Source organism: Poeciliopsis prolifica, unplaced genomic scaffold (genome assembly GCF_027474105.1).
Source record: "Poeciliopsis prolifica strain line A6 unplaced genomic scaffold, Auburn_PproV2 SCAFFOLD015, whole genome shotgun sequence".
NCBI classification, from domain to species: domain Eukaryota; kingdom Metazoa; phylum Chordata; class Actinopteri; order Cyprinodontiformes; family Poeciliidae; genus Poeciliopsis; species Poeciliopsis prolifica.
The window spans coordinates 4864280-4891711 of NW_026562390.1; the positions used below are offsets into that span (position 1 = coordinate 4864280).

At 38.1% G+C, this 27432-nt stretch overlaps 3 protein-coding genes across 4 annotated transcripts in view; 1 reads left to right on the top strand and 2 right to left on the bottom strand.

Moving 5' to 3' along the window:
• The first annotated feature begins 1923 nt into the window (after window positions 1–1923).
• LOC129366566 (nodal homolog 2-A-like) lies at window positions 1924–3298 on the top strand. Its single transcript, XM_055040513.1, has 3 exons — window positions 1924–2134; window positions 2324–3054; window positions 3146–3298. The coding sequence occupies exons 1-3, from the start codon at window positions 1924–1926 to the stop codon at window positions 3296–3298; spliced, it is 1095 nt and encodes a 364-aa protein (XP_054896488.1).
• A 718-nt stretch (window positions 3299–4016) lies between these two features.
• On the bottom strand, window positions 4017–7378 carry LOC129366283 (eukaryotic translation initiation factor 4E-binding protein 1-like). Its single transcript, XM_055040031.1, has 3 exons — window positions 7103–7378; window positions 4862–5059; window positions 4017–4771 (listed from the first exon to the last, which is right to left on the bottom strand). Exons 1-3 carry the CDS (start codon window positions 7239–7241, stop codon window positions 4740–4742), a joined length of 369 nt encoding a protein of 122 aa, XP_054896006.1. The 5' UTR covers window positions 7242–7378; the 3' UTR covers window positions 4017–4739.
• A 517-nt stretch (window positions 7379–7895) lies between these two features.
• ank1b (ankyrin 1, erythrocytic b) overlaps window positions 7896–27432 on the bottom strand; it is a 67518-nt gene continuing 47981 nt past the window's right edge. Inside the window, exons 35-44 of one of the 2 annotated variants that reach the window (XM_055040099.1) lie at window positions 27017–27101; window positions 25580–25654; window positions 25197–25328; window positions 24780–24938; window positions 24206–24277; window positions 15503–16148; window positions 15280–15415; window positions 14729–14800; window positions 13687–13781; window positions 7896–12748 (exon numbers count right to left, since the gene is read on the bottom strand). In XM_055040099.1, the coding sequence (XP_054896074.1) occupies window positions 13713–13781; window positions 14729–14800; window positions 15280–15415; window positions 15503–16148; window positions 24206–24277; window positions 24780–24938; window positions 25197–25328; window positions 25580–25654; window positions 27017–27101 (1446 nt within the window). In that variant the 3' untranslated portion in view covers window positions 7896–12748; window positions 13687–13712. The remainder of the gene's footprint in view (window positions 12749–13686; window positions 13782–14728; window positions 14801–15279; window positions 15416–15502; window positions 16149–24205; window positions 24278–24779; window positions 24939–25196; window positions 25329–25579; window positions 25655–27016; window positions 27102–27432) is intronic. The other variant, XM_055040100.1, reaches the window with a different exon arrangement.

The following is a 27432-nucleotide window of genomic DNA, read 5'->3' on the forward strand; positions in this document are numbered from 1 at the left end:
GCAAGCCAATCGTTGGCCTACAGACAAAGACAAGGTTAGAGTGCATATTAGAAAAGTTGTAATCATAGCCTTTGATCACAGATTATGTTCACGCCCAAATTAAATTATAGAAAGCACAGTGCAAATTATTCTCACTTTAAAAGAATTTCTCACAAGCAAAAAAAAATAAATAAATGAAGTTTTTCCACTTGAGCATTTATCAAAAGACCAGGTTACAGAGTCACATAAAAAGTAAATTATTCAGGGTTGATAAAAAAAAAAAAATAAAATAAACACACATTGGGGGAAAAAGAAAGTTAAACATAAATGTTATGACTGTTCACAAAACTGGGGAAGCATATTAATTAAAAGTTGAGTGGAAGTAAAATGTATAAAAAGGGGCAGAGGCAAGAGGGATAATGGAGCCCACAATGAAGATACCCCAAATATTTTTCATAAAGCAAATGGTGCTTTAAGAGCATTAGTTGCTTTAATTTTTCCATTAAATAGAAAGTTATTGAATATATACATAGGTACTAAAATACCTTTTAGTGTACAAATGCATTTAGAAACTTCAAACAAGGAAAAAAAAAATCCCTCTTCAAATTAGTTTTACAATTCAAGTTTGAGAAAAGAAATTGTAGGTTTTAATTATCTGCCAGTCACTTAGGGAAGAAAACAAACGAATGCTAAATAAACCACTGGGTAATCTATTCATTACATCTCTTATAATGTAAAGCGGAGAGGTCGCAGGTACAATGCCCATTTGACTCGTTTCTCCTTTTATTACTCGTCTATCATGAACTCATCGGCTTTTAGATTTTTAAACGGAGAATTAAAAACAACTCAAACAAAACAAAGCAGACATCGAGGAAAGCGCAGAAGCCGCGCGCATTTTTGAGGATGTTTGTGTCGCAATACGAACGTGAAGCCAGAAAACTGCGACTTTTCGACTGAAACTGAACTTACCAGAGGGAAATCTTAGATTCGGCAGAAAAATCAAGCAAACGACCAGGCGCAGGTCCATGTCGGCCCCGCGACTCATTCGAACAAACAGCAACACCTGAGATTGAGCTTTTAAACAGTTTGTGCTGCAGCAGGTGCGTTTGTGACGCGTGATTACCGCAGAGAAACTGACTTCCGGTCAAATTTATCTCGTACAATTAAAGAAGAGTCCAATTATGCAACGGAAACACGTGCCTGGAGCAAATACATATTTAAAAGTTTTAAATAAATAGAAAAGTTTTTTGAAAAGTACAAAGTTTTACTCTCTTTCTTAGAACGTAAGTGCGATGTTTGTATTTTAAATGGGTGACAATTAGCAGCCCTTAATATTCAAAGAAGTAGGATTACATCAATAATTAAAGTGGCCAAAGTGTAGACTTCAAAACAGGTCTAGAAAATATTTAAAGGAAATGCATTAAAAATGTTCTTCAAACATGACTTTCCCTATAAACTGTGATAATTAAAATAACATGTCTATGATTTCTTGATATGTTTTTGAGTACCTGTGTCTCTCTCTCTGTTTGCAGAGAGAGAGACACAGACTCCAAGCATGTCAAGGCCTTTAACAAAGAAAGCGCTCGTCCACCTGATTAACTCATGGTCTCTTTAATCACTGCAGTCAAGGGATCTGTAACGCAGAGAAAAGCAGTCAGCAGCTCCTTTTGCAGTTTTCACAACCAATGATCCACTTCAAAGAGCATTTTGGTTTCGGTTCATGACGACCTTTCATCAGAGACATCCGGGGCCTTGATGCTTCTCTTCAAAGGACTACAGGACGATTATAAAACTGTGTGGCAGCATCCCGCGGGGACCAGTCTGCTTCTGCTCGTGGAACCATCTTCATCACAAATGGGAACTATGACTGGTCTCACTGTGGAGTTTGGGTGTTTTCTTCTGGTGGATTTGATTTTGGGTCTCTGTGCGCAGCCATTCCACGGGATGCTTCCCGACGCGCTGTTCCTAGGGATGGCGGGTCGCTCCGTGGGCTCCACACGCATCGGAAACAGGCTTCCGGTGTACATGATGCAGCTCTATTGGACGATGAGGCCCGAGGATCAGACCAGATCTTCGGCAGACATCATCAGCATCCAGAGGGAGGGCATCCCCGTCCTCCACGCATCCGACTCTGTGATCAGCATAGTCGCTAAAAGTGAGTAAGTGCTCCTATTCAGCTTTATAGTGAAACATCTGTCTCATTGTCTTCAGTCAATAGGTAGAAATGCTGTTGCATTCTATTCCTTTTTTAAAAAAATTATTTGACCAGCGAGTTTCCAATAAGATGAAAAATTTGGAGTCTTCTTTTGCATTTTTGTCAAAATTTCTATTTTTTATTCTCCAGGCTGCCATCAGATCGGTGAGAAATGGTCAGTTATCTTCGACTTGTCCTCCATGTCTTCAAGTGACAACGTCCACCTGGCTGAGCTCCACATCCGCCAGCCTGCCTTCACACAGTCTTCCGCTGCCTCTGTAGACATCTATCAGTCCAACTGGAGACGATGTCCTGATACGGACTGCTCTGAGAGCAGGCTTCTTCTGGGACACCTGAGAGCTCCTCCACGCTCAGTGGTCTCAATCTCACCATGGAAAGTATTCAACATGACCAAAATGATCCTTCGCTGGCTTTATCAGGGACCCCCAGTTCAGAGAATGGAGGAGGATGTAGCTCAGGTGAAAGACGGTCATGAGCAGCAGAGAATCCAGCACCCAACGGCCAATAGGGTGATGATAGTGGTCTTCTCCAGGCAGAGCCCACGCAGCCAGCGAATGCCAACCCTGATCCGCACAGCAGAACACTCCAAGTACGTCAACCTGGACAGGGTGCCCACCGCCAGGATGAGGGGCCACAGGGAAAAGAGGTATGGACAGAAATGGCAGAGACAGGGAAACACTGCAAGGAAGGAGAAGCAAAGTGATCTCTGCAGGAAGGAGGACATGTGGATGGACTTTGAGAAGTTCAACTGGAGTGAGTGGATCGTCTATCCCAAACGGTACAATGCTTATCGCTGTGAAGGGACATGTCCTACACCTGTAGATGAGACCTTCGCTCCGACTAACCATGCATACATGCAGGTGAGGCTAAAATGCTGCAGTATACATATCTAATGATACCAATACCTATTTGAGGAGATATGATCTAACAATTTTCTGTGTTTTCTCACAGAGCCTGTTGAAGCTACACCAACCAGACAAGGTACCAAGTCTGTCTTGTGTGCCCACTCGCCTGACACCGCTTTCGATGCTTTACCATGAGAACGGGAGGATGGTGATGAGGCATCATGACAATATGATCGTGGAGGAGTGTGGCTGCCACTGAGAGCAAACAAAAAGTGGATAAAAAAAATTACAGGCACTTTACATCTAAGCTCAAACATGGACCAAAGCAAGAGAAATGAAATCATTAGGGAGGTAATAGCTGGAGTTGAGATGGACTCTATTTACAGAAGCGCTATTAGGTTTTTCCAAATACATCAAGTTGTGCCTCTTATGCACAAGCTCTACTCATTTTATGTTCAGTGACTTATTTTTTCATGCTGATGAAAAAATAAAGAATAGTAGAACTGGAAGGTTTGGGTCATACTGACCCATCTGTATGTCTGCTATGTTTGATAATACAATAAATTAAGACAATGTTGAATAAGAATTGTTCTGTTTTACTACAAAAAAAATGGTTTTAGAACATTTTTATAGGACCAATCCTGTTTCATCAGCTTTTTCCACCCAAAAATTTTGGATTAAGGTTAATTTTAATGCTAATGTATTTTGTATTATTAACCTATTTTTTGTATTGCAGTATATGACTGGGTTATATAAGAATGCCCTACCCTCAAATCATCAACTAGTCTCTCATACTGGTCAGTTTCAGCAGTGAGATGTTTCTTATTTCTCAGCCAGCCCTTGGTGGATATACTGTTATGTTTTGGGCAAATGATCTATTGCAGTGTCCAGTTTTGCTTCAAATAGTTTTTTTAATGGTTGCACTTTTTTTTATGGACTTCCTGATACATAGTAAGAAAAAAAAAACATCACAGGTATGCATTAACAGTGACTTTTAATGATGTTCACAGTAAAAAAAAATTCATACAGTTTTTCTAAGCTTATAGTTTGTAACAACTATAAGCTTATTATGTAACATTTCCAGCCAAGAAATATTTCACTATACCATTTCGGTTGAGGTTTCAATTTGCATTTAAAAAATGTATGAAATGATTCTAAAATGATCTTGGAAATTAAGGAACAAACAACTGATGAGTGACAATAAAATGCAGTCAGACATTAATAAGACCTCTGCTGATAATTTATGTAACTTCACAATCACTTAGTGTTCAAACAACCAAAGTAATGCAAATAAATTGACTTGAAATTGACAAACACAACGGGATCTCAAACCATGAAACTTTTGTCTGCTGCCCTCATGTGGCCATAAAAGTTATCACAGATTTCACACCAAGCTTCCCAACAACACTAGTCCTAATAATTGACTTTATATCATATTTTCAAAGTAAATATAAGTCACATAAAAACAAAAACAAACAAAAAAAAACAATTTAAGGAATTACGTGTCATACATTTAACAAAGTGAAAAAAACAGTGTTAGTTAATGTTTTAGGTTCAACATTTTTCAAATACTTGACATTAGAAAATACATGGCTGTTTTCTGTCAGATTATAAAGCTGACTTAGAATGAACTTGCAGTTTCAACTATTTCATAACCACATAAATGTTAGCAATACTTCATAGCTTACTGCTGCTAACATTTAGATGTCCATTTCAAACTGGGCGTCTTCCGCTGTAAGACAGAAAAACAATATATTACATTTAGCTGACAGAAATAGGAGAGTACAAAATCAGCTGTATTAAAACAAAACAAAAACAGTACCAGAGTTCTCCTCTGTGTTCAGGCTGTGGTCGTCTGCGTTGTTGCTGGGTAATTCTTCAGGCTGGTTTTCATTACTGGATGACTCTGGGTCAAGCGGCCTTGTGACTCCTGGAATATCGGGAAGTTTAGGAGGCGTACGGGTCAGAGGAGAGGTCCGACACTGCAGCAGGAACTTCCTGTCGTATATGATTCTGGTGCCTGCAGGTGGCGGCAATAACACAGGGGGCAAAAGTTATGTTCATGAACATTTATTGTTGAGTTGTGTTTTAAACACGACTATAAAAATCAAAGGAATCAGCAGCTGATTTTAGAAGTATATTAAAGGTTTTTTCCACCAAGAAAAACTTTATAGCTCGTACAAGTATCCAAAAATCCACAATACATTTATTAAATTAAAAATCATTTTTGGTGCAACTTCACCTTTTATCACATCTTTAAAGTTGTCTAAAATAAATAAACAAAAGACATTTGGCTTTTTCTAACATGGTTTGCCATGTTTTTAAATTCATAGCACGCAGGACAACAAACATGCCGTCACTTTTTCTCAAAAGCAGACGTGGGTGCACTCACTCACCCGTGCATATGGTTGAGTCAAACAAACACAGATTCCTATTTCATCAGTTTGGCTGCAACGACGCCAGACGCAGCCTTGATTAAATCAAGTCAAACACAGAATTAGGATACCAGCATGAGATACCCTTTTTGTAGAGCAAAGATAAGCAGGATCCTTATAAGCAGATCATGTTTCAGGCCAAACATGATTGATAGATCCCTTTTTTCAAAACAATCTGACTATTTTGTAAAATTTTGTGTTTATTTAGTGTCAATATTTGTGGAATATGAGGACTTTTAATTTGGAGAAGTAATCTTTCTTTATGCACCGGGGCAGTTGGTGAAATTTTAAAAGTAGAAACTTTAATCTTAATTTGACAGTTTTGACATCAGGATTTAGACAGAACAAGAGTTAAAAAATACCTAACTAAAGATGTGCTAAAGTCCATTGGATTTCTAATAATCTATATATGTTTTATATATTTCAGTTTGATTTTCCAACAAATGTGGGGAGAACGATGGAAGTAAAAAAAAAATGTTCATAGGGATGGCACCAAATTTTTTCAGTGATTATTCTAGTACAATTAAGGGAACAATTTTTTGATTGGATGCAAGAATGTTGAAATGCATGAAAAACGCTGTTAGTCAGTGACAAGTCAGTTACTATTTTCTCATCTAGGAAAATAGTAACTCCATGGATTCCTATGACCGAGAATCTAGACTTCAGTCCCAAACTTTAACAACGTGTGTTATGTGTTCAACCGGTCTGAGCTGGTAATGTTACAGAACATGTTATCAGTGAAAACGAGCATGTGCATCTGAGCCAAATTTTCACAGCAAGTAGGATGGGATAACACTTTTCATTAACAAAAGGGCCCATGCTGGAAATGTCCCCAGGAGGGCCCAGGATGTCTTTAATTGAGAGCTTATTGATGTCTGGTTAGGACTTTGTGCAGAAGCATTCATCCTAAAATGAAAATAAAGATATGCATTCTCTTTTTATTTAAGTTTTCATTGCCAACATCAACACATAGACTTTCACTGTAAAATAAATATTAAATTAACACAATAAAACTAACACATTATTTTATTTTACAGCAGTAGATTGAAGACTTTCTGTTTAAGAGAGCATTGACTGTGAACACATGTTGCATCTCTAATGTTTAACCTTCTGTAATAATTTCAGAAAAAAATACATCACCCATTGCATTGTAAGGTAGAATAATGGTTGAGTTTGTCAGTAATTTCAGTAACAGTGATTCTTACAAAACTGTGTCAACATACAAAACACAAGAGCTGAGAATAAAATAGTTCTACTGTGGAAAAACTCAAAATCTACAGCAAAAATACTGTCCATTTCATCACTGAAGAACAGTTTTGAACAGAGTAATAAAGACAGCAAAAATATAGCTTTCAGTGCGTCCTTTACATTTTTGTTTTTTCAAGAGACAACTGAATGAATCTCCATAATGTTTAGTAGGCTATTACACAATTGAGCCCTCCTCTTGTAAACATGATTCTGCAGCAGCTGAAAGAGCCGCACTATAAATAGTTTATGCCTGACAGCATGTTTTCCTTATCTGGTTAATGTTAACTGAATCTGAAGTTTATAACCTAACAATCCAAAAACAAACACACGCACACAAATCCTGAACTTTCCACCATCTGTCAGGGTCCAGCCATGTTTACCTCCTGGCGTGGTGCTGAACAGAGTTCCCCCCGGGGTCGTGGAGTACTCCTTGGGCATGAGGGCTGCATCGTGGATGGCGATCCTCCGGACAGCGGGGATCTCCAGGCTCCTGGAGGTCTGCTGACCCGCTGCTGACATCTCACACACGGGGCAGCGTCGATGCCGAGCACGGTCAAAACAAAACTAAATAATTATAATAAGAATGTAAAAGCCTCTGATTTCAATGAGTGAGAACCGTCACTCCACGTGGTTGAGAGGGAAAACTCTAAACAAGTGACAGCATTCCCACAAAACATCACGTGAGCGCAGCGCTCTGATTGGCTGAAAACGGGGGGCGTCAGAACACGATGGTTTTGGGAAATGTAGTTTTCCCTTTGCTGGCTGTCAAACAAGAAAATGAACAAGTTACATGAATATTTGTATTAAACACCTAATTTGACCTTTTTAGAGAATCATGGTGACTCGACTCAAGGGTAAGGAAGTATTTTAATTAATACTTTATGATGCCATTATGTATAATTAGATGTAATTTACTGTAATCACATCTGTACATCCCCTTTGTCATGTCTTGCACGTACAGAATACATATATTTTGTCCATACTTGTTTGCAAAATATGGATCAATGGATACAAGAGATCTGGGAACATCCATTTGCAAGTCTTGAAAATCAATTAGTCTTGATCATTTTAAATTCACAACTGAATTAACACAAGTCCCCAGAACTTTTGCCAATTAAAATATTAAAACACACAACCAGTAGGCATTAAACTACAAAAGAAACTCTCACAAAGTTATGTCCCATCTTTTCTGTTTATTAAGTCTTGTAAATGGTAAGAGCTGGTGTACAGGGTAACATGATCTATACATATCTTCATGTTTGATCCAAAGGCTTGTATACATATTCACGTTTGTTTATCCTCTCCAGGACAATACAAAAGAAAAGAAAACAAATGATCATAGCTACAAAGCCTCTACATTCCCCAAGATGTGGGTGTCGGCCTAAACTAGATAATGCTTAAAGAACATCCATAACAACTCTAGGAGGGTGCATAGCATTCTAATTAAATATATTTTGTCATATATTTATACATACATTTTCATAAAAACCATCTTTTTTTTGTGCATGTGCGCGGTTGCATTCCTTAGGATAGTTATATGATATTGCGTTTACACTGTCATGTATCCAGTCTAAAGGAGTATAGGTGATCTCTATTCTTTGCAACAGTTAATATTTTACAATACTCGTTTTAAAATACATTGTCGTAGGTTACACACCCTCTTCACTCACATGCTTGGTAGAAATGTCTTCTTTCTTCTTCTGATCCGACAAGGTTTGGAACCAAGTGTTGTCATGCTCACACACTTTCACACCAATCAGACAAACATGGTGGCAGGGACGTTTACCATTGTATAAGAGAGTTCTTCTCAAAGAGGAAACAAATTTAAAGAAGAAAATTGTTTGACATATTTTCTTATAAGTGAGCAGTACAAGAAATTTGAGGAGTGGTTGTTCTTAATATGGGTGCCACAAGCTCTCTGAAAAGAAACAATAAAATGAAGTGCATGTCTTGTGAATTTTAAATCAATGATCTGCCACTGAATGTGAAGCAAAAATATGGTATGCAATTCATCTTTGAGATTTTAGTTTTGCTTAATTTAGTGAAACCTTACAGGTTACCAACAATAATGGTATCCTTTTACCACTTAGGGGCTGGCAAGGGGAATGACAGATACGCTAGCCTCAAGCCGAGTACTGTTTTTATTTAGATGTTTCAAAAATAAGCTGGGCTTATTACTTTTTTAAAAATTAAGTTGATGATGAAATCCCACTACATGGTCTTTCATCATCCACAGAAGGGTCATGACCTCCAGTTTGGGAACCACTGCCCTAAATAACTTTACAGCTGTCAACCTTTTCAAATGTATGACTGACAGTTTCAACTCTTACCACAAAAAAAAAAAAAAAAAAAAAACACAAAACAGTGTTACAAATTACTTTACACAATCTGTGAAACTGATCTAGAAATTTTGGCTTTGTGCCTCACAACATGTCTTAGGTCAAATGGTTTCATTTTAAAGCTACCATTATCAATAAAAGGACTAAATGGTGGAGGTACAGAGTGAATATTTGTGATAGTGCTACTTTAACAAAGGTACAACACAAAATGTATTTCACATTGGAGTACAGACTATAGTGCTGACTGATATTATTTGTACTCTGAAAATGAGTGAATAAAATATAGTTGAATGATAGTGAGGATCTGGGCCCTGTTTCATCCAGATAAAGCTGATTTGGTGAGAGTATACAGGGCTTCCAAGGAGGATTCTCCACATTCACTGGGTAAAGATACATAAAAGTCTTTCAAACAAATTAATCTTTTATTGCAGTAGCATAATCTAATAGAGTTAGAGAAATGATGATGCAATGCACTATAACAAGGTTTCCAGTGCTGTTAAGAGAAGCTCTCCATTTACATTTATCAGTTAAAGTTACATCAGAGCTTAGCAAGCTCTACAAGTTTAAGTTTGTGACAGATGGACTGACGAGATATTCTTCCCGCATGCCTCACATTAGCATGTAGGTAATGTCCAGTGGTTGCTATAGACACACAGTAACCTCAAAATGCTACTCATTGAAGCATAAAATGCAATTTATTTTATTTCTATTTTAATTGACAGAGGTTCCAGTAATTGTGGCACAGGTTAATTCTGGAGGCAAGGTTTCGCCTCCCCCAAAGTTATATTTCTCTACAATCTTCAATGTAAGATTATGCTGCTGCCAGTAATTTTACTGGCAGCAGCTGGATTTCAACTCAAACATTGAAAAGAAAAAAAAAGAATAAACAAATAAATGCAGTTATCCCTGTGCTTCTGGTTAGTTTTTGTTCATCAAGTGTTAAAATGACGTAGGATAAACAAAACCCATTTGCCAGGGCTGCAGCAGGAGGACTCATTCAGATGCATTAAAAACTACTTTTTGGTGTCATCTTAATCAATATACTCTGACACACATCTGTACACAAACCTGTTACATGTGGTCCCCCAAAATAACAATAATAATGAAAAAAAAAAAAGACATAGATGTCACTCTTTAAAAGGACTACAAAATTCACGACCCTCGTTTCCGGTACTCCTTCCTAGAGTCATCCTCCTTTTCCATCGAGCGATCTGTCGATCTGTATTTCCACCCCATTTTCATTTTACAGAGCAAAAAAAAAAAAAAAAAAAAACCTGAGTGTAAAATATGATGTTAGAAAACATGTGCTATTATCTGATGAAGGTTGCTTGCATGGAGAGCATATGAAAAATATGTGCATTCATTCTGTGCTGCACTCATTCAGGCTACAGTAGCATTTACAGTACTTGTGGGATAAAATAGTGCTGAGACGATCCAGAAATGTGTGCTACTGTGATACAAAATCTACATAGTGCTGCTGTCTGGTTTCTGCATAAATTGTTAAAAGATACGTGATTTTCAGTAATGTGAGCTTGATTTTTTATTTATTTTTTTATGTGTGAAACACTAATAGCCTTAAAAACTCAGTGAAAGCAAAACCGAATTTAGGTGACTCCATCTCAACAAACAAACTTTTTAAAAATAACTTCAGCGAAATTAGATTTTCTACATTAGTGTTTTAAATAATGAGTAACTATAATAAAAAAAATACATCAGAGATCAAAATTGCTGGACAATCATCTTTTCTTTTTGTTAGGTATTATTGCTGTGGCAAAGCTGTCTGACATTCTGATCTTTCAACCATATGTTTATTTTGTTTATGTGCTTTTTCATGTTCTATATCTGAATGTCCTCAAGTTTGCAAAGGTATTTATATAAAACATCTTCACATTTTGTCATGTGACTGTGACAACTACAAACTTCAGTGTATATTTTGGGGATGTTTTCTGACACATGTAGCACTGTTTTTGCCATTTGTTAACAACAAGCCTAAAAGGTGCGCTTTAAATAAAAAATGATGACTTAATGAGAAAACTTGTTGCACAGAAAAAAAAGTGTGCAACCTGTAATTGCAGGGCTGCAATTGAAAATGCATCCTATACTTCATTTGTAACAAAACATTTACAACACATACATATCCTTTTACCTATTATGCAATACTTTCTGTTTCATCATTATGTAAAATCTCAATGCAATGCATTGAAGTTCTAAAATGAGAAAATGTTCACGAGGTATAAATACCTTTGCAAGCCACATACAGAAAGTTCACGAGTCTGGGGTCAGTGATAACCGGACAGTCACAGTGCTACCTCTCTGTCCACGCTTTACATTTTGTCACCTGCAACTTCACACTTGCCAGGAATTTTCCAAGCAATGCCTTAAAAGTCAACTTCTTCAGTATTTCTTCTATGTCTTTTGTATTGAATGGGTGAATAAATATTTGACAGCAAGATGCCGCAGCTGAAACAAACAGATAAAAAAGATGAAGCAGAGAAGTAAAATGGATAGAAGAGACCTGCGATTTTCACTGCATATAAACGAGGGCTACCAATAAAGATGGCTCAGAAAGAGATATGCTACCAAGAAAAAACAGAAAAAGCTCATAAGGAAGGAAAAAGTCAAGATATTTATCAGAGCTGCTGTGCAATGGCGTCAAGCAACCGACTCATTCCCAAGGAAAACATTCCGATGTCTTTAAAACACATTACTCCTGAAGACACGAGGGAATTAAAGAGATTCAGTTCTCTACCAAAGTCAAATAAAGTGGAGAACCAAAGCGGACATATACCGAAGAGGAAGCAAACTCATTTAAGGATAAATCTAAATAAAAACATAGACACACGCAGACGAGAACCCACAAGCGGGGAAGAGCCAGCGGCTTTCTCTTTGCAGAGGTCGAGCACGCCGTGACATCACAGAGACAACAAGCCAATCAGGGGAGGGCAGGCGAGGCTCAACGCAGAGCCCGAAGCAAGGTAACACATGCTGCAGAGCAATTTAAACACACGCACGCACACACATGTCCACAGAGCATAGAGTGCATATATCACATTAAGAATAAGAGGAGAAAGGGTCCGATGACAGAAGCGCTGGCTCAGCAGAGGCTTTGCTGCATATACAGCCATCCTTTGAGGGAGTTGTGTATTTTTTTTTGTTTGTTTGTTTTTTTGTTTGGCTGCAGTGTTAATGGACTCAACTCGCTGACAAACGACTCCAGTTGGTGGGCATGAGGTCCTTCAAAAGGTCTTATGACCCATGCACGGCCCAGCCCCTGTACCTTCAGTTTTTACTCCTTCAGTTTGTAGATAATGACAGTTCAAAAGGTCAAAGGGCATGCACCAGAAGTTATCATGCGATTACAGTTCACAGGAAGCACTTTGTTGCTTTTTTTCTTAGTTGTTTTACGAACATTGATAGTTTTTCTTTTTTGTATAAAAATGAATGACCATGCCTCTGTTTAGTTATATTTTTCTTTACAAATGTTATAAAACTACAAGTTCAACTCCTCTTTTTGTTTTCATCTTCTTTTGTTTTGTGGTGCTTCATGATCACAGGTTGAGGATGTTTCTGGTTGTCCTGGTATATTTTCTCCACTTGCTCCCCACTTCTTCTTCTCCTTCTTCTTCATTTCCATCTCCGTTCCGGTCGTGTTTTTGTGGTGGGTGTTTTGGCAGTGGGTTTCCGGTCCTGAAACCCCCCCCCCCAACAATAACAATATAAAAACAGATTCAATATGCATTCAAAATGATTTTGGCCTTCTAAAATTTTATAATGAAGGAGTAGACAATGACATCATCAAGTTTTCAGAAAAGGCTGGGAAGCTGTGTAAAATGCTGTTATGATTTGCAAACACTGAAACAGAAAACAGGAGAAACAGGACACCATGGATTTGCTAAATTTGCAGCAATGAATTTCAAAATGAAAGAATCGGAATATAATCATTGTCAAATACCACTAGAGTTGACAACAGGTAGTAGGAGTGCACATATTAACCATAGTATGGCTACTGCTTTGTAGTCTGCATAAAAGAATGTAGGCTGCCACAAGTGCTGGTATGCTCACAGGAGGCAGGCAAACAACAGTCTCTTTTGTAGGTTTTACCACAATATTTTCATTTCTAAATGCTATCATTTTCCATTCCCAAATTTAAGCTTACTTCATTGTTTTTTCTTAACTTCTTTTCTTTCTATGCTTCAGCTATAGTAAGTTTTTTTTAGGCTTAAAATCAACTTTATTTCCTACAGTTGATGTAAAAAGTAGTAATCTGTCATTTCTGAAGCATGTTCATGGCAATCGCATAGAATTAACCACTTATATTTCAAATAAAAAGGAAAAGCTTCATGTCTTTGTATTTAATTTGTTTAGAATAGAATTTAAATGACTGTCAAATCCTTGCAGACTGCGCATTTTACACAACAACCAAACATTTTCACTCAAAGCATTACAAAAAGGGATTCTAACTTTGAACAACAACAACAAAAACAACAACAACAACAAACAAAACTAAATAAATAAATAAAAACAAAGTTGGTGTAAGAAACTATTAGGCTCTATCAGATTGGTAGCAGTCACCACACAGGTTATTGTCCAAGCACTGGGATGCACAAGTGCTTGTTGTCCCGTACCTGGAGGACCGGGCAGTATTTGTATTTCAGTGTTTAACTCTCCGGAGACTGGTGCGCTGCAATGACTGAGCACCCTTTCTTACATCCATCCCCACCTGGAGTAAGGAGGGTGGGAGGAAGGAAGGAGACAACACTTGGTCCAGTTACGTGCTGAAACCAGAGTAGGAAACTAACTATGGCTCACATGTTCAGGGTCTCAAAGAGCTTTAGCAGTCAACCAACCAAATCAGGCACCAAATTAACTCATTTTGTTTTTTGTTTTATATGAAATTTCTCATTTTTTGAAAGATCTGAGTCATAGTTGTTTTTTTAATATATCTGTTTAACTGAACAAAATTCCTTGTGGCTTCTATGTATGATCGTCAGTGTGTTTCACTCTATGTAGCTGATCTACGATGACAAGAGTCAGACATTACGAGTTCAGACCCGTAATGTTTGTGTGATGGTATGATTGGTGTGAGATTTTGGTATCACAATAACCTTGAGCAAATCCACCATGCCTTTACTGTGCTGAGTTTAAATAAGTCTCTTACACAATCACATTTGATCTATTTTATGACATCATTACAACGCATTCTCATTCATTTTTCTCAGCTGGTAAATGCTACTCAAGCATTGACCATATTTTTCTACTCAACAAGATCCTGCAACGTTTAGAAAACCTCGGAAGTTAAACTGAACAACTGGATTGTTGACAAGCTTTTGTGCACACAAAAACACAGCAGGGGTAATGAGAAAGTTACCTGTATATTTCTGAAATAATTAATAAAAAAAAGCCTGCAAGTATTTAGTTCAGAAACTAAGCCTATCCTTCCACTGGCTAATGCATATTTATCTGGAAACGTAAAACCTAAAGTAGTTAATGTGATACTACATCTTTGAAAACAAATGCTGTGCAAATGCAATATCTGTTTCATTGTTTAAAACAGACCAATATCCTTTATGGTACTTTTAAATGAATGATTTCACTATGTGGAATGAAAATAGCATACATGAAACTGAAAATTCAGGTGTGACTCATGGAAAAGGTGAAACATCTTACTTTTCTAGAGAGTGCAATTCCGCGTTCTTCAACACATTTTCCCTCAGCAGAGAAGTCTGCCTTGTCTTCTTTCTGAAGAAAGAAAAAATAATAAAATACAATCAAATAATGATCTCTATCAACTTTGAATGCTTAAGATGCTTTCTTGAATTGGAGAAATAAATGTTAAACAATTTTTTCACTTGAAAAAATCCTTTTAGTGTGGGTCTCTGAATTTATCAAAATGACCAATCATCAGGCCTGATGATTGTTGACTCGTTAAAAAGATTAAAAAGTACAGATGATTGTGATTTGAAAAAAGTAAAGGGCTGGATATAAATTTAAGTTTTCAAAAACAAAAAAAAAAGTTAACAAAATGAAGATGTTTTCCCTCTCCAGGCGCAGGAAGCGGCGAGGGGTTGGCATTGCAACCTGACCTGGCCTCGCCTCTGCTCCTGCTCCCAAGCTTGTTGGCCCGTCTCCTGATGAGAGGAGCCCAGCCCCTTGTCAAAAGGCTGCGTGCCCTTCAGGAAGTGCCCAAGCAGCACATAAGAGTAACCCGTATCACACACCGGCGTCAGTAAGGCTTCCTGGGCTGTGTGCAAGCCTGGCAAGCTTCCATCATGTCCTGATGATGCCGAGCCCACCCAGCCCTGCAGGGAGTCCTTGTCTGGTAAGTATGGCTGAAATGCTCCACCTCTCACCATCCTGCAAAGAATGAAGCACAGCTTGATGTTAGCAGGGGAACTATGATCTCATAATGCGTTGAGGCAGTGCACCTTAAAGATGACGTACCGGTTGTCCCCGTTGTGTTCTGGTGGCCTCAGCCCAGTCATGTCACCATGCTGGGCATACACCTGCTGGCCTGCAACAAGAGAAATCCCTTCCACTGAGCCCAACCCCACACCACCAACTCCTCCTTTAGTTCCTCCTCCCACCACCACACCGTCCCCTCTCCTTGCGTCTGACCTCTGACCTCCCGGTTGCCCATTCAGATTGACCTTGGGAACAGCGCCACTGGCCCTCACTCTGTCCTGTTCTGCCAGTGCACTCGCTGGCTCTTGTGGCACTTCCTCCTCTTCTACTTCCCCCTCCTCCTCCTCCTCTTCCTCCAGCTCCATGATGGAGCCGCTGGCCCCACTGGCTCCGCTGCTTGGGCGGCCCAAGCTGCAGGGCAAGGAAAGCGTCGCACCCTCAGAGTCATCTGCTCGACTGCTACCATCTAGCGATGAGTCCTCAACTGTGACCAGCGAGGGGCTAACCCCTGCTGGCCACACCTGAACATCCGACATCTCCATTAGTGTGTCTTCCTCCGTAGTGGCAATGGGCGCACACTCCAGGCTGGAAACCTCCTGCCAGTATGGCTCCACACCCAATGGAGAGGGCAAGCTGTACTGCATGGAGGCCGGGGACACAAGCTCCTCCTGCACCAGCCCATAACCTGGAAGGATGACAGGGGCGAGACAAGAGAAACACTAACACCGAGCAGGCACAGCCATGGGGAGGGTCGGGAGGTTATATGTCGACTGTTTCTCCAACCTACTTAAGAAACAGTGGAGCTTAGCCATGTCCCAATACACAAGCAGAGACTCTACATTCTAAGAATTTGGACATATCAGTCAGAAATACATTTTGACCGCTACTGCATTTCATGAAAACCAGGCTCAGATGACAGGAGTTATAAAAACCTCAGTGATTTTAAATGTTGGGATGCTCAGAATTTGCAAGAGGAGTTCTTTTAATGTGCAAAAACAGAAACATCCAACAAGTTTCGATAATTAAATGCTTGAAAAGGAAGAGTCACTTTATGGAAGAGCTACCAGGTCATGCTGACAACCATCTTCAGAGTGGACACTGTTACTGAGGGGAAAAACATCAAAGTGTTGTGTATAACTGCAGTGTTTGATAATGGATAATGGACTTTACAATATCGATGCAATATTCATTTGGTCTTTTAGTAATAATAGGATGGTAAAATCCTGTGTTACATACTACGTTCTTACGCACAACTGTTCCCCAAATATAAATCACTAATAACAGATGTAAGGCTAAAAGAGTATCTTGAATTATATTAATCATAATTTTTTAAAAACAGATGCGAAATGGCTAAAAGCATTAGCAGGTCAAAGCATTATATAATCAGAGACTGGAGCTTGACCACAAAATTCTGATCCACTAGATCTCTACTAATAGACTCTCTATGTTGATGAAACACAGATTAGCTTTCCAGCTAATGACCAGCCGCAGTGGGGCAAAAAGGCAAAGTTGATTTCTACAGTTACAATAATTCAAGTCACAAAACGAAGCTGGTTTATATTTTAGATAAAGTAACCTATTCAAATGATGGAAGGACAAATTAAGCACAAATTGGTTCAAAGTTCCTGTTATCTGAGTTTGATTTTCATGTTTAAAAATAGTCATTCAATTCAGAACTGCAGTACTCCTGCGATTATATTTTATCTGCATGCCCTTGAATAGAACACAAGAACATTTGAAATTAAGTTTTTTTTTTTTTGAGTAATACTTTGCCCAGTTGATGTAAGAAAGTTAGTCTGATGTAAAGAATTCAGTCTAGGTCTTTGTCATTGGGACACAGCAAACTGTGCAAGTTGTGAGGGCATACAATCAGAGCTTCGTGGATCATCCTTTGTTTGTGAGGCGAATGATGCAGGGCTCTTGATTTTTAAAAATTTTACCAAAGAAAGAAAGTGAATTCCCAGAACATAAACTGTCCCGAGAAAGAAAAAAAAAGAAAGGTGACAGTAGCTCCATGTTGATATTGGGGTTGGCACGATATTCATTTACATTAAAGTGAGGATATCCGTTTTTGCAGATGGGTCTTTTAAGTTTTCCCAATTAAAGATCTTTCATTTCATACAAATCAGAATTGAAGCAAAGCAGCTTGGAGGAATTGTCAGCTCTGCAATATTAAATGTAACACAGTAAACAACATTTCTGTGAAATATCTGTTATCGTTCCAACCCATGTCATAAGTTCCTGAGTGGGACTCAGCAGTAGGCTTTGCTAAGAAAAATGCAAGCAACAGTTATTCTTGCATCCTCCTTTATTACAGCAGCAATTCAGAAACATGCATCCTAGTCTATACCTCGGGCATTTAAGTATAAGTCCCTCTGCAAACACTCACACACACGCACACACATAATTGTACATACTCACATTAGGCGTGGTAAATAGATTTAAAAATAATTTAATTTGGATAAACGATGGAGTCATTAGGAGTAGTTAGTATTTCACCTGCAGAAAACACCTCCTTTAAGCTGCACCAGTTTGTATGGTTCCCTTAATAAAAACTTATCTGGACCTCCACTTCCAGTTTAAATTGAAGAAATAAAAAGTTTCAGTGCACACTTTGACCAGAATAACAATCTAATTTAAATGTATAAAAAAAGAAAAATCAATGAAAAGCATTCACATCAACTTAGCTCATATTTTTGTTTTTGCAGTTTTGCTGTTATACAGTGTTGTATAACAGTTGTTACACAACATAAGCTAATATATAATCTTCATAGTGAACAACTATGAATGCAACTGTGAGCAAATCCACTTTTATTTGAGCTCTCCTCTGAATACTTGTTAGATCATCAGAAAATGATGGACAATCTCTATGCTTAATCTGAGGTCTTAGCATTTAAGATGATAACCACAAAACACCTTTTCACAGAACTCCGCTTCAAAAAATCCAAACTGTTTCTTTAAGTATATGAAAGATATTCCATGTTTTCAAATATCTTTTTTGTGTTTGAATGCCATTTAACTTCGAGTGCAACCTGTAATTAGTTTAGGTGACTAAAGTTTCCATTTTCTTTTCAAAGACAGTACATGACACAAACATACACATTGAACAACAAAATTGTATGAATACAATTTTTGGTGGGAATTATATAGTTCAAAAAGTAATTATGATTTTTCTAATAAACACCATGTGCACTCTGAATCTCACTTGAATCACAATGAACAATTTTTGCAGAAATTAAGCAAGGGAAATTGAAAGAATTTTACACTTTAAATGTTGTGGAATGTAGTTTGGATTACTTTAAACATTAGTTAAACAAACGGCTGCAAAAATTGACAGAATTAGAAAATTATGATGCACGTCACTTATACCGATTTCTTGTAAAACGTAAGTTAAAAATGTCTTTATAACATGGACAACGTGAGAGGATTGCTGTTAGGATTTCTTATATATGCAATTTTTACATTAGTGAAGGTGAAAAGATCTTCATCTAAAGTCAAACCCAAAGTATAGTTATGAGAAACATATCCATGCAAATACATCTAGAAAAGTACACTTAGTACAGGTTTTAATACAAGGGTTCAGCTTAACTTTTAATTAAACATTTTTAATGTTGTCCTTCAAACCTGGCCTCCCTAAAAGCCTCAAACTTTTAGTGATTGTTTATTTCAATCTTAATTTTCAAAATATTGTTAATTTTAATAGCAAAATCTATTGACTGTTAGCTAAAGAAATGAAAATGGATTCAGAAAACATGTCTTATGTGATTTTGTCAGTGATTAACTGAACAAGCTAAAGCTCAGGAAATGCATACACAGTAGCTAGATACTAATGGATGTGGATGTGGTAAAGGTTCCCAAACTTGACGAATTTAACCAACATGCTATCAAGTTTGAGTATAAATGACATGTTTTTGATGCTTAATGTGTCATTTAACAAAGGTGAAATTCAGCAGATCTGCAGCTCAGATTTTTTTTTTTTGTCTTACTTTTAATGTTTAAAGCAGCACCCATTATGGCCCAGTAATGGAGATGTGAACATTTTGGCATGAAGTAGCTTGAAGGCTTACAGCTTAATTAAATTTTTAGAACAGCTGACACATGTTATTACAGAGTCTATCTATTATATAAACGCAACACTTTTTGGCACCCATAGTAAAAATGTGCAAAAAGCCTTCACACAAATTCATCTTTTATTACAGGAGCTTAATGTCACACTGAGCACGGAAGCAGGAACTTTAGCGCATTTATACTGTTGGAAAAATGTGTAATTGTAGAATATTTTAATTTATCCTTTAGTTTCTAAAGTTGATCAGAGCATTTCTCTGAGGTTCAATAAAAACATTATAATTTATCTGTTGGCCAACTGATTATGTGGAAGCAATGTAAAAAAAAGCTTTTTCTGTTCCACCTTCACACAGATCAACATAACACGGAGTGTGTTACATGGACTGTTTAAAAGGTGATGGATAATCATGCAAATCATATGGTCAAATCTACACATAAATAATTCAGCAGACATAAAAATCAACTTTTTGCAAAGGAAATATCAGTTCCACCTCCTGGAAGCTTGTTCTGAAAACAAGAGATCCAGGAATGGTCAAAAAGCTACAAGACCAAATGGTATCCTACAGCCAAAACTTGTTTGTAAAGAAAATTAAAGAGTCGATGTACCAACAACTGTGACAACTGATTTTGCTGAAAGCAATTATTTTTATGGGATTTGCCTCCCGCTGAATGAACGTATGCAAAGCGAAGATCAATTTTGTCTACATTTTTCAGTGTGACGCAAATTTTCTGCATTAAAAGAAGGATTTTAAGGCTTTAAAGCGGCAGTAATCTATTATTATGGCTCCTTATGTGAGTGAAATACTTCATTATGATGCATTTGTTTTATTCCCAGAATTTATTGACTTATGAACTACAGTGTGTGTCTCTGGGATGGAACAGGGCCAGGATGGCCAGAGGTGGCATCAGAATGAGGGTGAACAGGAAGGAATGAGTTAGAATGGCAGCTTGAATGAGTTTAGTTGAGTCAGGGTTAGTCCTTTTTATTCCTGTTGTTTAAACACACACACACACACACACACAAGTGTCCAAGGCACAACACATGGTGACGCACAGATTAGCTCTGAAAAAGCCTTCAAATCAAACAAAAAATGGACACCACACTTCACAACACACCTCACAGTACACTAAGTGTTTAAACAACGGTCAAATAAAAACAGACACACAAAAATACACTCGCATTCTTTTATGCATGATGAATGAAGTAGTTTTTATGGGTCACAGGTGAGGTTAAAATGTAGGGTAATAAATCCTGAACATCCAAACCATACACAAACACACACCCTCACACCGGTATCCCTGCCAGCAGATAATGTTTCAACAATGCTGAGAGTCCTTCAGACTTGTGCAAATGTTTGCATTAAGTTCAGTAAAAAGTGTAAAGACCCAACAAGCCCTCCTCAGTAACACCAACCTCTGACAATCTTAAAGACAACTGGCTGATTAATGAGTTTTGCCCAAGAAAGAAAGACTTCATGTTGCAGCAGCATTGTTCTCTGAACATTATGTGCGATGCAGAAGTCAACGTGTTAACAGCATATTGTTAAAATGACACCATTTATCTCACAGTAAAGAAAAGGAAACACTTTTTGAGTTAATTTAGCATAAAACAAGATTAGAATACACCCACTGAACAGAGAGAACATTATACACAGCAAAGATGAACTCAGACACTGAAAGCATGCCATGCACAGTTTGATGTCAAGAACATAAACGGCAAACTGCAGACACCACAATTCACCAGTACAAAATCCTCATACACAGTATTTATCAGAAATGTACATTTACTCATCATCAGCATTAATAATATATTATCTTTGAGCTTTGGTTGTTTCCTTAAACCCCTCTTTATTGGTGCTGGACTGGAAATAGAACAGATGCAAGACCCGAGATTTGGATTTTTTTTGTCTGGTCAATTTTCTCTACTCCAAACAGGTTCAAAATTAGAAATACAGGCCCAAATATATACAAACATTTTATCAATATGGATATACATGGGTTATATTTAAAGCAATGTCAATAAATATAGCACCTTCAGGACATATTTAAATTTTTCAAAAAGAACTAATTTGTGTAGATCCACCATTCTTTTTCTGAATTCTTGATTGATTCATATCAATTACATTTTTTTAATATAATGTCAGACAAGGAAGTTGACCTGTTGCCTTAAAATCCACCAACAGGTATGCCTTTGTTTAACTCAAATGTTGTGAATAGCTTACAAAGCCATGATATCATCATCAAGGCTTTATATACAGTGTACGTAATTATCTGATTTGAACTGAATTGATTTGAGCCAGTTTGAATATTTTTAATCCTGTGTGGATTACAAACAATGACAAACAACATCCAACTTGTACAACTAGTTCTTGTTTTTTTAAGAATGGCTGAACCATTAATGGTGATAATGGGCTGATCTCCAGTCAAACTTTATGCAAAGGGATTAAAAGGATGAGTAAAACCCAAAAATTAATATGACACTCATGCCTTTGATGTGTGCATGTAAACTTCTGACTTAATCCATTTGTAAAGAATGCTTTGGAAATAATAACCTCACTCAGTTGGAACATATTTTAAACATTTGTCTGCTGTCCAAATAAGACTCAAACCTAATCGACTGTATCTTTTCAAAGCTAGTCTGAAACAAAAAGCTCACTTTTATGCTTACGCAAACTCACACTCCAGTACGGCAACAGCAAGGCATGCAGCATGCACGTGCACAAACAGTAGTACACACAGTGAGCTGTGGATTTAAAGAGGAGGAGAGGGTCCCCACTCGACTGAACGAGGGAGGAGCGCAGGGGGAAATAAGATGACAAGAGAAGAGGAGGCCCAGAGGTCAAAATGAGGTTCTTATGAGGTCAGAGGTCGGACAGGTAGAGCTGTGAGGAGGAAGAGCAGGAAAAAGGAGGAGGAGGAGAAGGAGAAAGAGCAGGGCGGCTGGGCCCTGCTCTTCTGGTATGTTGTGTCACAGATTCAGAGAAAGTGGAAGAAGTTGGACAGAATCCTGAGGAAGAGAGACAATTCCAACATCATCTGCAGTAAGATGTGTGGAATGTTGTCTTTTTCTCAGGTAAAAAGAAAGCAAGAGCGAGATAGGAAGAGGGAAAGACAGAAACAAGGAATGAAGGCCCAGAGCACATTTTTATTTTGTTCAGTTTTGACTCTTTTATCCATCCCAGACATACACACAAAGATATGTATGCACACACACATGTGCACGCATACGCAAACAATCCCACATGTAATCCAGACATCCATAGTAAATGGAAGGAATTTCTTGCACAGTGCATTGAGATGGTACACATACCCTTGTTTTTATGTATTTTTTTCAAATCACAATCCAAACACTTCAGCATATCTGATCCGGTTTTTATGTGTCAGACCGACAAAACAGAGAGCATAGTTGTAAAGAGGAATAAAATTTTTCAAACAAAAATCTGAAAAGGGCGATTAGAATTTGTATTTATCAGTCTATACCTTGAACTCATCTTCTGTGTTATGCCTCCACCAGTTTTGTCCTTCCATCGGATTGGTTTGGAAGTATCTGTGTATTAAAAATTTCAAGTCTTGCCAGAAATTCTCCTTTGTTGTTATGCCTGAACTTTCCTTAGACCATTAGGACACCTGAATATAAACATGCTTTGTTTTAAACTACCTCCACTCCAGTCTCACGTCTTGCAGCCTCTAACAGGTTTTCTCTCAGGACTGGATGATATTAGCCACATCATCTTCCAATAAACTGAAACCACTTTCCCAGTCTCTGTTTGATGAAACTGCCATGTTCCCGAGCATTGATGGTGATAATGGGCTGATCTCCAGTACTTTTTTTTTTTTTTGCCACATACAGTATTTTGCTTGTGGGACAAAATGTTCTCATGCTCGTTCTGCGCCCAAGTAAATTTAAAGGCTTTTGTTTAACAAAAACTTTTCCATTGTTGTCATGTCAACTGGTTCTCCCCCCTGAACCATGGATCTCTGCAGCGCTTCATGCAATATGTAAAGCCTGTTTTATAACCGTGCCTTAAACATCTCCATAACATTACCCTCCTTCATGCTTTTTGTTTACTAATGCTCTCCAGGAATCCTGCACTTTAATTTGGTGATTTTTGGAAGACCATCCAGAGTAAAGGGACCTGAATATAAATGCAGCTAGGTCACATTTTCAGACTTTTATTTGTAAAAAAAAAAAAGATGAATTAATTAATCCCTTTCTTTTACTTTACTGTCATGCACCACTTGTTGGTCTGTCACATAAGATTCATTTTAGAAACACGAAGTATGTGGATGTAGGTGAAAAAACTTCAAGGAATATGTTCACAAGACGCTGTGCTTGTCAGATTCATACCTTTGTGGCTGTATAGCCTTAAAATCCAAAATATAAAGGAGAGCTATGATGGTTTTTCCTAGATGAGTAGAAACATTATAATTCATATCTAAATTATGAGGTGCAACAAAGTGTAAGTTTAAAAAAATAAAGATGACTTGTGCCCCAGTGAGAAATGCACAGAGGCGGTGTTAGTGCATGCTGACAGAAGCCATTTTCATGGTGGGAGAACGACACCATTCCTCAGACCTCAAAATCATCGTCCGAGACTCATCACCATCATCATCATCATCATCATCATCATCAAGAGCAGCAAACCACCATGCAGCCCCAGTTTCTGAGCAACTTACCCCTTCTGAAAAACGGGGGTCTAATAACTCTTGGCTTGTGCACTATGCGTGAAGGCCTTGTGTCCGTGATCTCTTGTGGGGCAACAGAAACAAGGCACAGTGGCTGTTACCCACACTCTCACGAAGCAGGCAATTTTTCACAGATGAAGGGGAACGGCAGAGCACTTTCTGGGGCTCAAACAGGGTAAATGTTTCAATTAAATAGCAAGTTGCTGTTTGAAAACAGAGATTTTGTCTAAATGCTTGTTTCCTTAGAGCGACATGTTTGTAATTCCTTACTTTACGTAGTTATTTTCTTTTTAATGACCTTTGCTTCCAAATTATTTTAAACACTGGGACATTGTCAAGATTGTAATTTTGAACCATAGCAAAGAGAATAAATGTAAAACAATAAAGAAAACTTTATTCTTTAAACTCAAATGCCCATGTAGAAGAGATTTTAGGCATCTTCATCATCATCTTTAAGATAATCATGAGCAAGCATAAGCTTATGAGATTTACATATGTAAAGGTAACACTTTGCTGATATATAAAATTGTTTCTCTTAAATTGATGCTATGTTTGTGTTTCTTACCATTAATGACACTGGGTGACAACAACGTAGAGTCTCTGTCAGCCAGACGACAGGCCCCCTCTTCTGACAACCCGGGCCCCTGTGGTGGGGCCTGACCCGCAAGTGAAGACACAATATCTGCACGGTCAATGTTCTTCAGAGCGGTGTACAGGCTCTCCACTATGCAGCACACACACCAAAATGAAAGACAAAGACAGAAAATGACAGAAGAGATAAACAGAGAACCTGCCTTACAGTGAAGTCTCTGTAAAGTTACACTTTCAAATTCTTTCTGAGTTTCTTTTAATACGGATCCATTTGTTCTGTTGCTTGCTGTTGGTTGATATCTAAAGCCTTTCCACCGCTTTAAATATTGCATTTAATCCGCTACAGTAAATCGGTAGTCAGTTTAATAAGAATTTGAAATGTTTCACTCACTTTTGGCCCTTTTGCCCTCTCGGCTGAGCCACAGGTTGAGCAGGGCGGAGCTCTGGTCCAAAAGGGAGTTTGGATTTTCTACACGGATCCTGTTGATGTCGTCAACACTAAACTGAAGCTCTCGCGCCAACTCTGAAAGAAAAAAGCAGATAAAAATAAACTGAATATCTGCACCAGTAAACTTTGCAGTCACTTACAAATTAAGTAAATACCACAGGTTATCTCCTGGCCTGTAAACTGCAAGTTCACTTACAGTTTACATAACCTGAATAACTTTTCCTTGGCCAAGACTAAATGAGGTCAATCACTCGTTTGACCTCATTCAAACGAGTGATTTGAATGAGGTATTTGTTTCAAGCGTGTAAAAATCTGAAGTTACTAACCTGCCCAGCTTAAGCCTAGCTGATCAGATATGATGTTGATTTTGATCTCAGTTCTCTCCATGGCGTTCACTGAAGCTAAAGAGAAAATAGGAGCAGTTTAGGACCCACCAAACATCATGAAAAGACAGTGTCAAAAACACCAGATTTCTAAACTCAGAACACTGTAATCAAGAATGTCTTGATTCCAGGTTTCCTAATAAAATACATTCATTAGCATTGAACTTCATAAGGATAGATCAAATGTTAGGATCCTGGATGTCCCGGTCAGGATGCATTAGCCCCTGATACAGAGGCATTGAAAAAGAGACATTTTTTATACTATCTTCTTGAGTACCTTGAAAAGAATTCACAAACTATATTTAATAAGTGTTATGTAGACTACAATAGTATTCTGATTGCACAGCATTTTCCTCACTCTCCAATGACATTATGAATGGTGAGGTCAGTTCTGTCTGCTTTCCTTGACTGTGACAGATGTTTGAACTTTAGTTTCTGTAGGTCAGACTCAAAATCAGGCAAAAACCTGATATTAATTTGGTCAGGAACATTTCAAGTTGAGTATAGCTATAAAAAAAAGTTATAGGATCACAGCTTGTCATGTGTGAACTAAAAAGATTCAAAACTGAGCAAAGTTTCTGTTAAGATTTAATAATAATACATACCTTTTCTTCTCTGTCCAGCCAAATGAGCACTAACCACAACAGTGTTTTTATCCAAGTAATCGTCATGTTAGGACTGAGAGTGGGTATAACATGTAAGACTTTGGGGTTCACTGAAATGTTAGTCCCATAGTAGCATTCCGTAACCATTACAGAGGAACCAAGGTGCAACGTAGCAGCGCTGTGTACTTGATAGACAGAAGAGACCTTTTCTCCTTCCTCCTCCATCAGAAAACCACATTTTTTTTAAACTTTAAGAGTAACCATTACGCATTTACCAAAAACCAGCATAAAGGGCTCCTCTGTCTAGCTCCACTGGGAGGTCCTGCTCATTCTCAGTGCTCATAAGCTAATAGTATCTGCTGCCATGCCATTGGATGTCGCAGTGGAGACACCAGCGCCATGCTTAACCAATCACAGAAGTCGTTGGTCGAACATCCAAGACACTCAGGAAAGAATAAGAGAGACTTTCCAGGTGTCATGGAGCTACTTCAGGCCATGTTCCAGACGGCTGCTTGTCTCTCGGCCTCACATTCTTGTGTGCTTTCATCGAACTGCACTGCCACAAACTCTGGGGCATACTGTACAGCAGTGCATTGCATCCAAGGCTTTAGTCTTTGTGCCATGCGTGCACATGAGACAAATAGGGGCAGAGAGGGTGGAGTAGGGGCAGATTAGGGAAGCGGGGGTCTGGGCAAAGGGGCAGAGCAACATTCTGTGCCCATCTCCAGTGTGTGTCTATGAGGAGAGGGCTGAAGTACAGACAATATAAACGTACCCACACCAGGCTCGTTCAGTGCACTGTAGCGCTCTCTCAGGGCCAGAGGGGTTAAAGTTCGCCTGCGTTCCTCGCTCCCAGCAACCTAAAATAGGGACCAAATAACAATCATTTCTTATGGTGAACAATAATTGTCTGGAAAACATCTTAATTGGAAAACATGGAGAGAACAAAAGTAAAATAAAACATTTTACTCTATAAATGGAATGAAGGAGCCTTTCAATTGGTTTGCATCTCTGGTAAACATGCTTTGAAAAACTTTGAAATAAATTACACATTTTTATTTTAATAACATCCTATCATTGCTACAATTTTCTACAAAGTAATATAAATACAGGCCCACATAATCAAAAATGCAACAGAAGGCATGAGTGGTTTTAGGTATGTAGCAAGAGAGTTGTCATTAAATCTACTTT

Bases quoted from the DNA above. Each gene is read 5' to 3' on its own strand.
- LOC129366566 (XM_055040513.1), top strand. From the start codon at position 1,924: ATGCTTCCCGACGCGCTGTTCCTAGGGATGGCGGGTCGCTCCGTGGGC. The intron at 2,135-2,323 runs GTGAGTAAGTGC...TTTATTCTCCAG, and splicing joins GATCAGCATAGTCGCTAAAA to GCTGCCATCAGATCGGTGAG. The intron at 3,055-3,145 runs GTGAGGCTAAAA...GTTTTCTCACAG, and splicing joins CTAACCATGCATACATGCAG to AGCCTGTTGAAGCTACACCA.
- LOC129366283 (XM_055040031.1), bottom strand. From the start codon at position 7,241: ATGTCAGCAGCGGGTCAGCAGACCTCCAGGAGCCTGGAGATCCCCGCT. The intron at 5,060-7,102 runs GTAAACATGGCT...CGCCACCTGCAG, and splicing joins GTTCAGCACCACGCCAGGAG to GCACCAGAATCATATACGAC. The intron at 4,772-4,861 runs GTACTGTTTTTG...TCTGTCTTACAG, and splicing joins GAACACAGAGGAGAACTCTG to CGGAAGACGCCCAGTTTGAA.